Source organism: Marmota flaviventris, chromosome X, assembly GCF_047511675.1.
Source record: "Marmota flaviventris isolate mMarFla1 chromosome X, mMarFla1.hap1, whole genome shotgun sequence".
Classification (NCBI taxonomy): domain Eukaryota; kingdom Metazoa; phylum Chordata; class Mammalia; order Rodentia; family Sciuridae; genus Marmota; species Marmota flaviventris.
In genome coordinates, this window is record NC_092518.1 from 45432714 (window position 1) to 45447043 (window position 14330).

The 14330-nt window shown below is 36.9% G+C and overlaps 1 protein-coding gene across 11 annotated transcripts in view; it reads right to left on the reverse strand.

Annotated features, from left to right (window-relative positions):
• The window catches only part of Huwe1 (HECT, UBA and WWE domain containing E3 ubiquitin protein ligase 1), a 144142-nt gene that overhangs the window by 61211 nt on the left and 68601 nt on the right, over window positions 1-14330 (reverse strand). For all 11 annotated transcript variants that reach the window (XM_071606515.1, XM_071606518.1, XM_071606517.1 and 8 more), the window contains 6 exons: window positions 9521-9627; window positions 9102-9279; window positions 8373-8464; window positions 7475-7686; window positions 2498-2555; window positions 1338-1514 (listed from right to left, as the gene is read on the reverse strand). In XM_071606515.1, coding sequence (XP_071462616.1) covers window positions 1338-1514; window positions 2498-2555; window positions 7475-7686; window positions 8373-8464; window positions 9102-9279; window positions 9521-9627 — 824 coding nt within the window. The remainder of the gene's footprint in view (window positions 1-1337; window positions 1515-2497; window positions 2556-7474; window positions 7687-8372; window positions 8465-9101; window positions 9280-9520; window positions 9628-14330) is intronic.

The following is a 14330-nucleotide window of genomic DNA, read 5'->3' on the forward strand; positions in this document are numbered from 1 at the left end:
TTAAGTATTGGCAAGGATGTGGAAAAATTAGAATCTTTGTGTATTGCTATTTGAGATGGTAAAATGCTCTAGCTTTTGTGAAAAAACACTATGAAGGTTCCTTAAAAAATTAAACCCAGAATTACCATATGACCCAGTTACTGTAATTCTATGTATGTACCTAAAAGAATTAAAAGAAGTTTTGTGGGTTTTTTTTTTTTTTTTTTTTTTGTGAGGAGTTGGTAATGAGGATTGAACCCAGGGACACTCTACCAGAGTGATATCCTCAGCCCTTTTTTTTGATTTCGAGACACAGTCCATGAAGTTGCTCAGGCTGGGTTCAAATTTGTGATCCTCGTGCCTCAGCATTCCAAGAAGCTGGAATTATAGGCAATCTCCATCATACTCAACTAAAAGGGGGGTCTTAAAAAGAGATATGTGTACACCCATGTTAATAGCAGCATTAATCACGATAACCAAAAGGTGGAGTAATGTAAGCATCTACCAACTGGTGCATTGTGGTTCATACACACAATAAAATGTTATTTAGCCCTAAAAAAGAAGAAAATTCTGACACATAGTACAAAATGGATGAATCCTGAGAACATAACAAAATCTCAAATACTGTATGATTCTACTTATATAAGGTACTTAGAGCAGTTAGAGAAAGGAAATAGAAAGGTAGTTGCCAAGGGCCAAGGTGAGGGGAGAATAAGGAGTAATTACTTAATGGGTATGGTTACAGTTTTGCAAGATGAAGTATTTTGCAAATTGCTTGTATAACAATATGAATACACTTAAATAGACTGAACTGTACATTTCAAAAGGTTGATGGTAAATGTCTTGTTACGAATAATTTACCACTATAAAAAAATTAAACAATGGAGCTGTTGTTTTTTTTTTTTTTGGGTAAAATGTGAGCAATGAACTACAGGCCAATTCATGATGATCAAAGCTTAAAAAGGGGAGAAAAAATACATCACTAACCATACCAAGATGTGTTCAAAAGCACCCAACCAAAATCAGGATGACACACTAATAAATCCAGCTACAAAGTCCCCCCCCCGCCCCCGGGCGGGGGGAAGGGACGGTGAAGACAGACTTTCCCCTCCTATAAACTTAAATGATGTTAGAACTGCACAGCAAACTCAGGAACAAAGAAACAATACTTTGACTTTTCAATGAGAAATAACATGGCACACTAGGTATTAGTTACAAAATTCACTTGTAGAACATAAAACAAATTTATTCATTATTTTTAGCTGAAGGTGAGACCACAGTGAAAACACACATACAGAACTATTGCAAAATTGACTTCTAAAAAAGGAAATGAAAATATTTGGCCGGATGCTTCTTACCAATATGGATTTGCAGACACCTGCAACAGCCTGACAGGCAGCAGATGTGGGAAAGTCAATAGGCAGATTGGGAAGACCCAAAATGGTAACCAAAGGCAAGAGTCCTTTCTGATTCACAAATTCCTGGCAGTGGTCATCTGTTGTATTGTTGCTCAGAATAGACTCCACAAATTTCATCTAGGTAATGAAAATTTTTTAAAAAAGTTAGAGCCTGACAGAACTAGAAGGCCAGCTGGGAGTAAGGAAAGGGGTGGCCTGATACTCCTGAACCCAGTATTTTCTCGACTACTGACCTGAAGTGAGCAGGGACAGATGTATGATCCAGGAAATAAAGAATAATTACAACTTCTTCCCACTCTACCTTTTTAACTACACCAGGAGTTGATAATTTGAGAGCAAAGAAGTTAAGTGACTTGCTCAGGGCCACACTATGAATTAGTGGCAGAATTCAGGTCTAATTTCTTAATTTGCTAAGTTAGTGCTCTTGCATGCCTCCCCCAGAGGCAAACATCATGTATACTTCCCCCAAATGTGCTTATAAAGCAAATAGAACACAGAACTCCGCAAGAGTGATTTTGACCAAACAAAGCATTTTTTTAAGAGTAAGAAATTAAAATGTGGGCAACAAACACAGAGGCACAAGAAAAACCATCTCTGGAAGTCTTCAAAGTGCTTAATATGCTAGAACAAATGCTAAGTGGGTAGAAAACAATTCTGGGAAAATTCAAACACTTCAAATTTTCCTGTGAAATTCTCAGGAAGGTAAAAGAAAAGGTCACATTGATTTAAAGAGTTGAGGTGTGTGGGGGAAGGTGGAGGGAAAAGAAGTTAATGGGAAAAAAATACATGTTGGATACATTCAGAAAACATAATACTGGACTAGCATAACAAAGCCCATGCTTTTCCTGTTTGGATTCTAATGGGGATTGGTAACAATGAACAGAAAATTAAGAATACTAAGGGGTATGGGTGCTGGCTGGATTTTGACAAATTAGTCTAACAGAACAAAAACAAAAGGACTGTAGTTTTGTACATCTTTCCCTTGTGCATTTTAAGGGCCCCAGAGAAAATAAATACACAAATTAGACTCATGGATAACCCCATACATTTTCCAGAAAAGAGCACACCTTTAACTCAGTTTGCCCTACAATGAATCTTACCACATTAAGGATGTAATCCATGAGGGGAATAGGAATACGTTCCTCTGTACCAACAACCCTGTTAAGGGAGAAAAGAGTGAGTTACACAGAAATTCACAATACCAGTGCAAGAGAACAAAGTGAGGAAAGGGAAACAGTGAAATTCTAGGCCCTTTTCTAAGTTAGAATCATAGCCTTTAGCCTATGAACCAACCGACTCATACCACAGGGAAAAAACAGAACTGAAATCAATCCTGACGCTAATATTTCTGCCTAAGTTTAAGAGCATAAAGGGGAGAAAAAAAAGTCTTCAAAAATACAGCCCATTTGTATGTATCAAAAAAGACAGTTACGTTAACTTCTTAGGAAAATTAAGAGGAATTCATCCATATAGAAATATTAAAAATAAGCCAGTTCACTTGAAAGATGATTTAAACATCTGCTTAAAAGAGGAGCTAGGCAACAAACAAATATACCTTATCACATTCTTTCATCAAGGTTTAGAATTACAGAAAGTAGGAAAGGGGATTTACCTTGTTCGGAAATCCCTATTTAGATTGACAGGTCATATACTTAAAGCTGGTCAAACACTGAAGTCCTTCTCTAACAATATGTACCTGCAGCATGACAGTTACTGAACTTTTAAACAACTGATCAGGTGTTCTGCATTTTCAGATGCTTCAATACAACACAGTAGATGAAAGGATTGCAATAATGCTTTAACTGCAGAAAATGAATTCTTTAGCTCAATGGATGTTATCTTGGCTTGTGCAAGAAAGCAACAGAAGGAAAAAAAAAAACACCACACAGTAAAATAAAATGAAACAAACTAAGATAAACTACAGGAAAAAAGATAAGCAGAAAATGGAACATTTTAGAGATAGGCCCTTGGAACAAATCTGAGCAGGGAGTGAAGGAAGAGGGGCAGAGACAGAAGTGAGAGGCAGGGGGAGAAGAGAAGGCAAGAACATTGGCAAGATGTTAATAGTTCTCACCTTGAAGCAATAAAAAAAATGTGAATGATGATATGGTAGGCATGAGAACATTGGCAGTGAAATGCAGAATAAGCAAAGAAAATGAATAGGTATCATGAATGGTTTCAGTCATAAAAATATCCAGGGTTTTCCAGGATTTAGGTAGGAGGTTGTGAATATCCTCAATGAAAAATGTGCGGAAGAACTGTATATAAAGGAAGGGAGCTATAATACAGAACTGAAATGATTCCATGGGAAAACCACAAACATGTCTTTGACCATAATGTTTCTCCCCAGAATCAGTACAGCTAGCCTCTCCTGTTATTATACCAATGATCCATCCCAACTTCATCTCACCTCCTTGGGAAGAACCTAGAGATCTGCCTCTATAGTTTAGAAATGCAGATGAGGCTCCAGCCCATTGAAACATCTGCCCCTTTGCAGAAACCAAATATGATGGCAAAGAGCATAAGTGAGAATAATAAAATGAGATCTAGATGCTCCCCCTTCATTGCTGTAGAAAAGCAACAGAGAAAGCAAAACAATGGTGGTTCTTACTATAATATCAGGAACAAAGTTTTTCGGTAACTGCTTTTCTCCCTATCCTAACCTCATCTTTTGACTACCAGGCCCGAGAAGCCATATGGAATACTACATAAATTGTCAGCTTTCTCCAATAGTACTCCACCTACCAGCTGGTTTCAAGAGAACTGATTCTAATCTTATTTGAACAATGAGTCATAGCATCTTTGAAACAATAAAAAAGTAAATTCAAGACAAATGAAGTGGTTTACCATAATTGTCAGATTAAAATTTTATGCCTTTTTTCTTCCCCCAAAACACATACACACACCCCCAGCTCAACTTTATCCTGATCATCTTTACATGTGCTTTGTGTGTGGGGGGGGGGTGAGTGTTTTTATCCAGCTCTTAATACAGACGCCTTTGGAAAAATAGTCCTCCCAGTGGGCCACATTTCAGGAACAAATGTTTCTCTACTCATTGCCTTTAAAACCTAAACAATTGCTATTCAAGTTCTAAAGACCATATGATAGTACATAATCCATTTCTTTCAAGTTACTCAAGAGAGGTGGATGGTGAGCTAGGTACACTAAGTGGAACTGAAAACAAAATAAAAATTAATGTCCAAACTACAATGCCTGGTTACTTACTGAAAAAATATAATCTTTCCCAACAGTATCAAATTTTCTGAGAGCAAATAATTAAGAAGGCAGAAGAAGTCCAAAGACAAGTACTCAGAACTACCACAGCAAACAATCATGAATACAGAGCAACACTCCTAGTACTAAGTATCTATGTTTCCTTATTTCAGATCTCTAAAACAAAATGATCTATTTCAAGAATACATACAAAGACCATTTTCATATAACAGCTGTTGGTGTAGGGAAAAAATAAGGGTAAAGAATACTGCCTATGCTTGAAAAACAAAAAACAAAACTGTAAACCCAAGACCATCAACAGGGAGAATGGATGAAAAATAGTGAACCATTAGATGCAAAAACATGGGTGAATCTCAAAAACACATCAAACAATTCAAATACAAACAAGTATATATACCAGATACAATACATGTTAAGAATCCATTCATATACTTTCTATTAATAGGAAGATCTTGAGTAAAATTATTATATGATGATAGAAATAAGGTCAATAGCTAGCTAACTCATTTTGGTGTGGAAAATGAGAAATCTGTGCAGTTTAGTGTGTGGAAATTGTACTTCAATAAAAATTAGGAAAAAAATTAGCTTACATGCACAAGGCATTGGAAAATGGATGAGAGCATGGGGAACAAGAATTTGGGAGCTTTTACTAAAGAGTTGTGTAACTGGGAGAGGGGATAAACAAAACTGGGGGTAAGAGAGGTGATACATATTCCAAATGGAATATTCCTATGGAATATTCCATTGGAAAATGTACAACTTCCAATATAAAAACTGTTTAGGATAAAAGTTTCCTTCTATTAGATTGGACTTTAAAAATGAAGGTTGAGTTTAGACAGATTCTTGCTTTTTCTTTCAGCCCTATTAGCTACTTGGTAACCCAAAAACTGGACTTTTAAATTACACACACACAGTATATGTCAATTGTTGTGCGATTGTTGGAGGTAGTGGCAAACTCCCATGCCATGGAGTGTAGAAAAACACAGATACTATGGTACAGAAACTAAGAGAGCCCTTTGTATATTAGAAGCTCCATTTGAATTGTAGATTATGAATGCTATGGTTCTAGATCTTTTCATTCTCATTCACATTTCATTAGACCTAGCTCTCTGGGCATTTAAGACTTAAGAAATCCTTAACTTAATGCTCTTTATTCTTTCCATTAAACAAACACTTACCTACTAAATATAGAGATAGAAATTGACTGCTGAATGAAACAATAACACAGTCCTTGAGAAGCTTAAAAGTTAGTGAGGAAATCCTTTAGCACATAAAACCATTTTGAGAATTTAAGATTCAGCTCCATTAAGTTAAAAAAAGGCTACTTGAAGAATAAGACATTTTACTAACCTTGAAGAAATTTGAAAGATGATAAAGGGGAAGATTATTTGGGAATGGGGGACATATGTGGACAGAACAAGACATCCCAAGAAAGGAATACAAGGTGAAGAAATAATGGCTATAGAAAAAAAATATCACTTTATAGTAACTACTTTAATTTGGGCAATGCAGCTCAAAGGTGTCTATAAGATGTCAAGAAGAGAAGTTACTGCAAATAAAAAGAATAAATGAAAACTTCTTTGTAGCCAGGGAAAGGAACTCAACTCAGCAGGGCCACTAACAATTAAGCATTAGGCAAAGGAAGTACTGAGACTTTGTAAAAAGTATCTTGCTTTTCTTCCAGGGTACTGTCTTGTTCCAGAAAGAGAATATTTTAAAATAAATAGAAGATGCTGCACAAAGGTAGGTTTGCTTTCTCAGAAAGAATAAGATATCTGCTCAACAAAGCAATACACTAGTAGTTAATGCCCCACCACCACCCAAATTACTGACACCAACAGGTTCATTGCTATCTAGAGTTCCCAGAGGACACATTGGTTTTGGATTCTTTGGCCTTTACCACTGCTATCCATTCCACCAGAATCTTTTAATTCCCAAGCCATCCTTCAGTACCAGCTCAAACCCACTCATAGTCACATCTAAAATGCATATCCCTTTCTCAGAACTAGTGATCTATACTCCAAAGAACACGTATTATGAGCGAATGCCTGTTCAGAGGAATCATTCCCACTTCTGTTATAATGGTGATAAAGTTTAACCACTAGAGTTGACACCAGATCTGCTGTATGTGCATCCTGAAAGCTGAAAGTGCCTAACAGACCACCCAGCAGCCTTTGAGTCCCATGCCCCATGGCATCCAGGTAGTCGGTCAACTCTTATGCAAAACAACCATTAGTTAAATAAAAATGAGAAAAAATTATTGCCTGAGTACAATCATGAACTACATTCCAAAGTCGTCTTATTAATCAACAAAATGAAACCTAAAAAATTTACCTACCAAAAAACAAAACAAACACCAGTAAACAAAACATCCCCACAACTCTTATAAACTTCTTTGGAGACAGGCTTCAAAAGTGGGACATGTTTTATGTGCTCGAATCAACAAACAGTGACATGGAATATGAAATCAGTGACAATAGATTCTCTGTGCACAAAGTCCATCAATTTGACATACTGATTTTTGATTCAATTTCAAGAATAGCTTTTGAAAAGGACAGCTTCCTAAGGCAACCAACAGTATTAATGACCAAATACAAAAAAGACACTACAAGAGTGAAACAAAAACAAATTATGTACTCAAAGGTCAGAAAGATCTTATATAACTGTTTTTTAATAGATGAAAATTGACAATAAGGTGGCTGAGGTTTAAAATCAGTGGTAGAGTCCTTGCACAGAATGTGCAAGGTCCTGGGTTCTATCCCCAGCACTGCAAAATATGCAATAACAGAGTGACTTAGGTGGTAACATGCCCAAGATCACAAACTGGTCTTGTGAACACTTACTGCTGATTGGGCTCAGTTTCATTTTGCTGGGTAGAATTAAAACTCTGCATGGCCTGTACTTCCTCTTCCTCCTCATCCTCACTAGAAGCTTCTTCTGCAGCATGATTAGATCTTGGGGGAGGAGCAGCAGCAGTGCCGTCTGCCTTCTGGATTGATGGCTTCTGACAGATATATTTCGGGTCTCTTCCAAGATTGCAGATTTCTTCAAGTAACTGAAAGGCACAGGGGAACAAGATCACTTGTTAGTAATTAAGGAAGTGTAGAGGATGACTAACATTTCCTGAGCATCTTCTATGAGCTATGCATTTGCAAAACACTTAATATACATGATACACCATTCCTAAAATGAATTAATTCCATTTTACAAACAAGGGAACAAAAATTCTACAACATCAAATTACTTGTTTAGGATCAGATAGCTGTTCAGTGACTGACTAGATTCCCTGTCCTAACTCACCAACCACAAGGAACTTGTAGTAGTCTCAACTAACCTCAAACACAACTGGCAGGGTTAATATATGCAGGAAGAAATGTCTATAAAGGGCAATATGCTTTTATAAACAGAACCCAAGTTTTGTCTGCTTACATATCATATATAAGAAAGCAATATATAGAAGCTTACATTAAACGAATGAGTTGTTGTTAAAAGGAAAATAATTCTCAATATGAAACACTGGAATTAACAGACTTCTTTCTGATTAGACTTGAACTAAAATAGCTTCATTTTCTTTTTCATTGCAAAAGACCAGCCCAAGAACGTGGAAAAACTGCATCAGACATTTTGCTCTTTAAACATAGTCTGAGAACCCAGAAGACCTCAAATAGGCCTAAACTTTTTCTATAAAGTCCCCTTTCTCTATTCTCTCAAGATCACGATGACAGCCTTATCATGTCCTACCTTAATGATGGCAGTTGTTGCATCCGTTTTGAGGGTGGGCTGATGTCTCATGAGCTCATCTACAGCACTCCCCAGGTTGGATGCAGTATCACCTAAAAGCAAAATGTGAATTGTTAGACTTAAAAAAAAAAAAATAAGATCTTGTGACTGCTTTCCTTTTTGAGAGGAAAACATGGACGTGTTAACAAGGAAGAGTCTCACTATGTTGCCCAGAATGGACTCAAACTCCTGTACTCAAGTGATCCTCCTGCCTCAGTCTCCTGAATAAGATATAATATCTTTGAAAACTAGAATCTTTCCAAGCCCTACTTTCTTGTTCATTGATGATATGTTCTTAAGCACACTGAGAAAGAAATCTATTTAATCTGTGCCAATGTTGTAGACTTGAATATCAGAAGATCGGATTACAAAGATCAATACCTTGGGACTCCAAATTTCTCATGGACTACACACTAGATGGTGGACTTGGAAATCCAACCCTGCTCCCTATCACTTGCTGCTTACTAGTGCCACAACAATATGACAAACAGGCAAACTGTTCTGAAGCATGGAAATATTATGAAAAGAGGCTCAAGTATTCCTTCTTACCTACAGCAAAATTTATGGTGATTCATTCTCAATAAGCTTAACATGTCTAGCTAGAGACAAGACGTGCAATCAAGGAAGGGTTTCTTGCCAAATGGATAATTTTCTATTATAAAATAAATAAAATAAATCCTAGCAACTCACCAAGGGGATCAGAACTCCTCCTCCTCCGCATGGCTGGGAGATAATCTGGAGAGAGAAGAACTTTGAAGAGACGTTCAAATGGCTGACACTGTACAAAAGACTGAAGACCACGGGCATTCAAGCAGAGTGCACTGAATACATTTGGGAGGGAGCCAAGGACTTCACGGGTAGCAGGAACCTAGAGAGAAGATTAAGTGAGCTTAGATGCAATCTAAAACAGAGTTCCTGTATATAGATTCTAAGAAAACCTGGCCATGGTTATTACACTGAGAAACAGAAGGAATTAACAACTAGACCCCACTCAGATTCAACATTATACAAAAGAGTTATGCAGCAAGACTGCTTAAGCATGCGCATGTCCATGTCATAGAGGAGTGGTATACATGGAATATTCTTTACAGAGAAACAGGGAGACTCACATCTTTGATAAGCAGTGCATGCAGCATGACATCTGTCAACCCATTGTCCTGGAGAGAGGAAAGCAGCGATGGTTCTTGGAATACAAACACAGTCACCACTTCAGTAGCTAAAAAAAAGATGAGAAAAATATGGGAACCTGATATGCCTCATAAGTATTAAAAGCAAAACACCAACAAGTTTTAAAAAATAATATATAATAATTTAGTCTCTTGTGCTTACTATGAAATGAAAATTCCTAACACAACTACATTGGAGATAAATCACAATTAAGAATTTAGTAACTACCCTTCAAGATTTTTACAGGCATATTTTTACATATGTATGTTATATAATTTCCTTTGTTTTCAATGGCAGTATACACAGTTCACCAACCCATTCAATTTTGAATGCCTACATAGCATTCCACTAAATAAATGTCTTACTATGTATATAAATTGATCCAGTTAATGTGAAAACTGATAAGTCTAAATACAGATCCTTTGTCAGCACAAGTGGGGAAAAAGATTAAGATGCAAATTTGCTGAGTTAAAACAAATACAAATTTAACTGATTAACACATACAAAGCATACTGCAGAAAAGGTTATTCAGACTAGCCACAGTGGCACATGCCTGTAATCCCAGTAACTTGGGAAGCTGAGACAGGAGGTTTATAAGTTTGAGGCCAGCCTCAGCAATTTAGTAAAGTCCTAAGCAACTCAGAGAAATCCTGTCTGAAAAAAAAAAAAAGGGGGCTTCGGATATAAAGCACTCTTATATCCTTGTTATCAAAAAAAAAAAAAGTTATTTAGTAATATTCAGTAATTTTTAAATTACCAACAGCGCTTTTAAGAATCCTTGGAATACATATTAACCTAACCAATTCAACACCATAAAACTTACATTGTGTATACAATTAAGACCACCATACTTAAGATTTTAAAACCTAACAAAGTGCTTAAACATAACATCGATAAAACATATAATAAACGAACTTGTTTATGGTGAAGCCTAAAATCTAACAGAAACCATAGGATTTTCATTTCAAGATAGTTTCATTTATCACAAATTCCAGTGAAATAGCAGACACATGACAACTATTGGAAACTACCAATTGTCAATGGCCTTTGCGATTCTTGATTGCCTTTTTTAGGTTTCTTTTTTTCCCCCCTCACATCTTTTTTAGGTTTCTACCAGTATTCAACACACCTTCTCATTGACTGTATAAATGTATGAACTCTATAATTACTAAAAGTGAGTATGAACTAAAATTAGCATTCTACTAGAGGTCTAGCCAGGCATGGTGGTGCACACCTGGAATTCCAGCTACTTGGGAGGCAGAGGCCAGAGGATCTAAAGTTTGAGGCCAGCCTTGGCAATACGGTGAAATTAAAAGGTGCTGGGGTGTATCTCAGTGGTAAAGTACCATTGGGTTCAATCCCCAGCATCCCCTTTGCCCCCCAAAAGGGATCCAACTACAATGATACCATAATGTATGTCATTTGTGGGACAGTTTATATTCTCTTTAAAAACTTGGGCTGGGGTTATGGCTCAGTGGTAGAGCACTTGCCTAGCATGTGTCAAGGCACTGGGTCCAATTCTTAGTACCGTATATAAATAAATAAAATAAACGATCCATTAACAATTTAAAAAATTATTTGAAAATATTACTAGTTCACCAAGAATTATAATTAAAAGTAAAGATGTACACATATACAAAGCAATCAAGACTGGGTAGAATCAAACATCAAAGTTGAAGAAAACTTCCAGAAGCATAAAAATATATTCAAAAATTATTTTTTAAAAAGAGTTTATCTAGTAATGCTCTGTGAGAGGAATGAAAACATAATGGCAGAACTAAATACATCCTGGTAAAATTTGTAAAGTCCAAGGATAAAGAGAAAATGCCAAAGATTTTTCAGAGAGAAAAGGCCAAGTACCCTACAAAAGAACAGGGACCAGTCTAAACAAGATGGTTATCTACAATAAGCAGCAATAGAAAATAGGTAAATTCTTAAAGAACAATATAACATTTTAAAATAACTCAAGGATGTATAATAGAATAAAATTAAAAATGAATCCAAGAGAGTGAAAGTTAAGGGCGGGGAGAGGGGGGAAGTAGTAATAGTATTAGTAGTAGAAGAGAGTTTAAAGGCAGGCTAAAGGTTTTATTTTGTCCTGTCTGGCAGAAGACATGGTAAGAAATCTAAAAAGTTTAAAGCCCCCCCCCACCCCCAAATGAGGGTAACCATTACAAAAAACTGGAATAAAAAGGCTCAGACAATGTGAATAAAGGAAAACACATTAACTTAAAAAAAATAGATTTTAAGAGAAACATTGGAAAACATGAACAACACAACTATAGAAATTATCCAAGATAAAGAAACATATTAATATAAGAAGTCGTTCTGCTGGAAAGAACTTAAAGCTAGATTAAATACTTGAAAAATCTTAAAATGTGAAGAACAGACAAAGTAAATTATAGCCTAAGGCCCAAACTAAATGAATGGGGATTCAGTTTTATGCTTTTGACTTCATAGGAGCCTTGGTGACTTGGGGGTTCAGGAGGGTTTCAGTATCTGGGCTGGACACAAAAGCAGAGGGATGTACCTTTATTGTATAGAAAATTCAATATAAAAACAAAGTCTGTTTATTTTACATATGGCAATGACACCAATCACAAGTGAGAGAACTGAAGTAAGAGCTGCTGTTTTCTACAAGCAGATCTATAACCAGACTGGTATAGGTCAGTGAGCTCAGAATAGTTGTCAAATTCAGGATCATTTCCTTTAGTGCCTTCCACGCTGGGAATATATTGCTTCTCATACTTCACACATTCCAGTAAGTCTCCCATGTCTCAGCTCACATCAAGGCTCCCACAGAGGAAACTCATTTTAATGTCATAGCTGGACAATTGCTCACATTTTTCAGATAAACACATAATATCTATCCTGGCCCTTGGTTCAATGGGTCCATGGAGATCTCTGGCCATCACATCCTGAGCCCTTAAATTCTGGACTAAATGACAATGGCATCCCCATACCATTGACCCTATCCAACCTTTAACCTCCCAATGTGATATTGTGCCATCCTGCCACTGAAAGAATTGCCAACAGGAATGTTTCAATGGGTAAACATCTCTCTCCTTTGCAAAACAATTTAATCAAGCCATTGCCCCAATACCCTGGCACAAATCACTATGCCCTCACAATTCGACTGCAACAAAGGTTCGTGCCAGTTGGACTTCCTGATTCCAATGACTCTGATCAGGGTACACACTTTCCTGTTCATTAAGTCTGTGCATGGGCCTTAAAACAAGGCATTAATTTGATCTATCTTACTGTCCACAGACAGCAAGCCTAACAGAGACATACGGTCCAATCAAGGACAGACACCCTTTAAATTTGCAAAATGGATAATGGTCTCCTAAATGGTTTCCTCCATTGCCCACTGCCTTAGTTACTGTGAACTCTCATTCACTTTAATGACACCTCTCCCTTCTTTTGCTTCTTTTGATTGTGTTTCAATCCATGATGTACTAGTGCTTGGACTGAGACTGGATAATAAAACCAGTCCCAATGAAAATTAGGGCCCTCACCCTACTAAGACTATTTTTTATGCCATGAGATATGTCACAGTCCTTTCCTAACATGTTAATTGTAAAGGTTTGATAACAGGAGCTTTCTACTTCTCAAGAAATGTAGGTCTTGATACCTGCCTGGTATCAAAAATTGCTTCTTCCAAAGAGGAAAGGAACAACTTAAATTACTTTCCTGCACCAACATTTCAAAATATTTTTGATGCTAGTTCTGGATCCAGTTTATTACACAAATTTTGAATGGGAAGACACAAGAGAAGCTGGAATGGCAAGACCTGTTAATACCCATGAGACACAGCACCTCTAGCATTCTAAAATCTATATACCACAGGCCTAAAAATATCGCTGTGGAATATTTTGGCTCTGGTTCACCAGTCTATGCCTCACGGCCTAGGTCTGGGATTCTCGTTTGGCTGCTTTTTGACCATGTTGTGATCCCAGTTGGGTAAGAGAAATAAATTACTCCATAACTCTACAGCCAAAGGAGTGTTCATCTTCGGCTACTTTTGTAATAGTTTCTCAAAAGTATAGAAATCTGCACCGAGGTTTTGGGCCTAGCCCAGGACTCCTATCAACCTATCATACCAAAGCATTCTAGATGATGATTTCAGTACAACTATAGGGCCAACCTCCATGCTGACCCACCCCACAATGTTAACTGCTCCTAAACTGTTCCACATCACATATCATAACTCCAGTCATCAGCTCCAAATTTCACAGTTGAAAGCTCACAATTGACTCTCCCCACAATTCTATAATCACTACACACATCTACATTCCTTAACCTGACAAACATTATCTATAATAGTATCAGAGAATGTCATCTGAGCCTTAGACCTCCATCAATGTTAAAAGGTACCCTAGCCAAGGCAAGCACTTAATACATTCAAGTATTACCCCCTTGAAGTCTTTAATATTTACAACAAGTTGTCAATCTCTCAGGTTAAGGGATGTATAAAAACCACGATGGCAAGTGTCATAAATTAGGCTAGAAATAGCATAAGCAGACCTGAACAGACAATGTAAGGGGTAAGATTAGGAGGCAAGCAAAAGGCAGTTGGGGAGGTTAAAGAGAAAACAGTAAAGAGGATAAAGGTAGGTAGTGTAGAAGAGCCAGGGGTTGGGCATTAAGGAGAAGGAGTAAAAATTTTTACTGGCTGGGTTTCAACACAAAATTATCACACCAGGACACTGAACTAACCATACACTTACTCATTAATTTCCTATTCCTGAA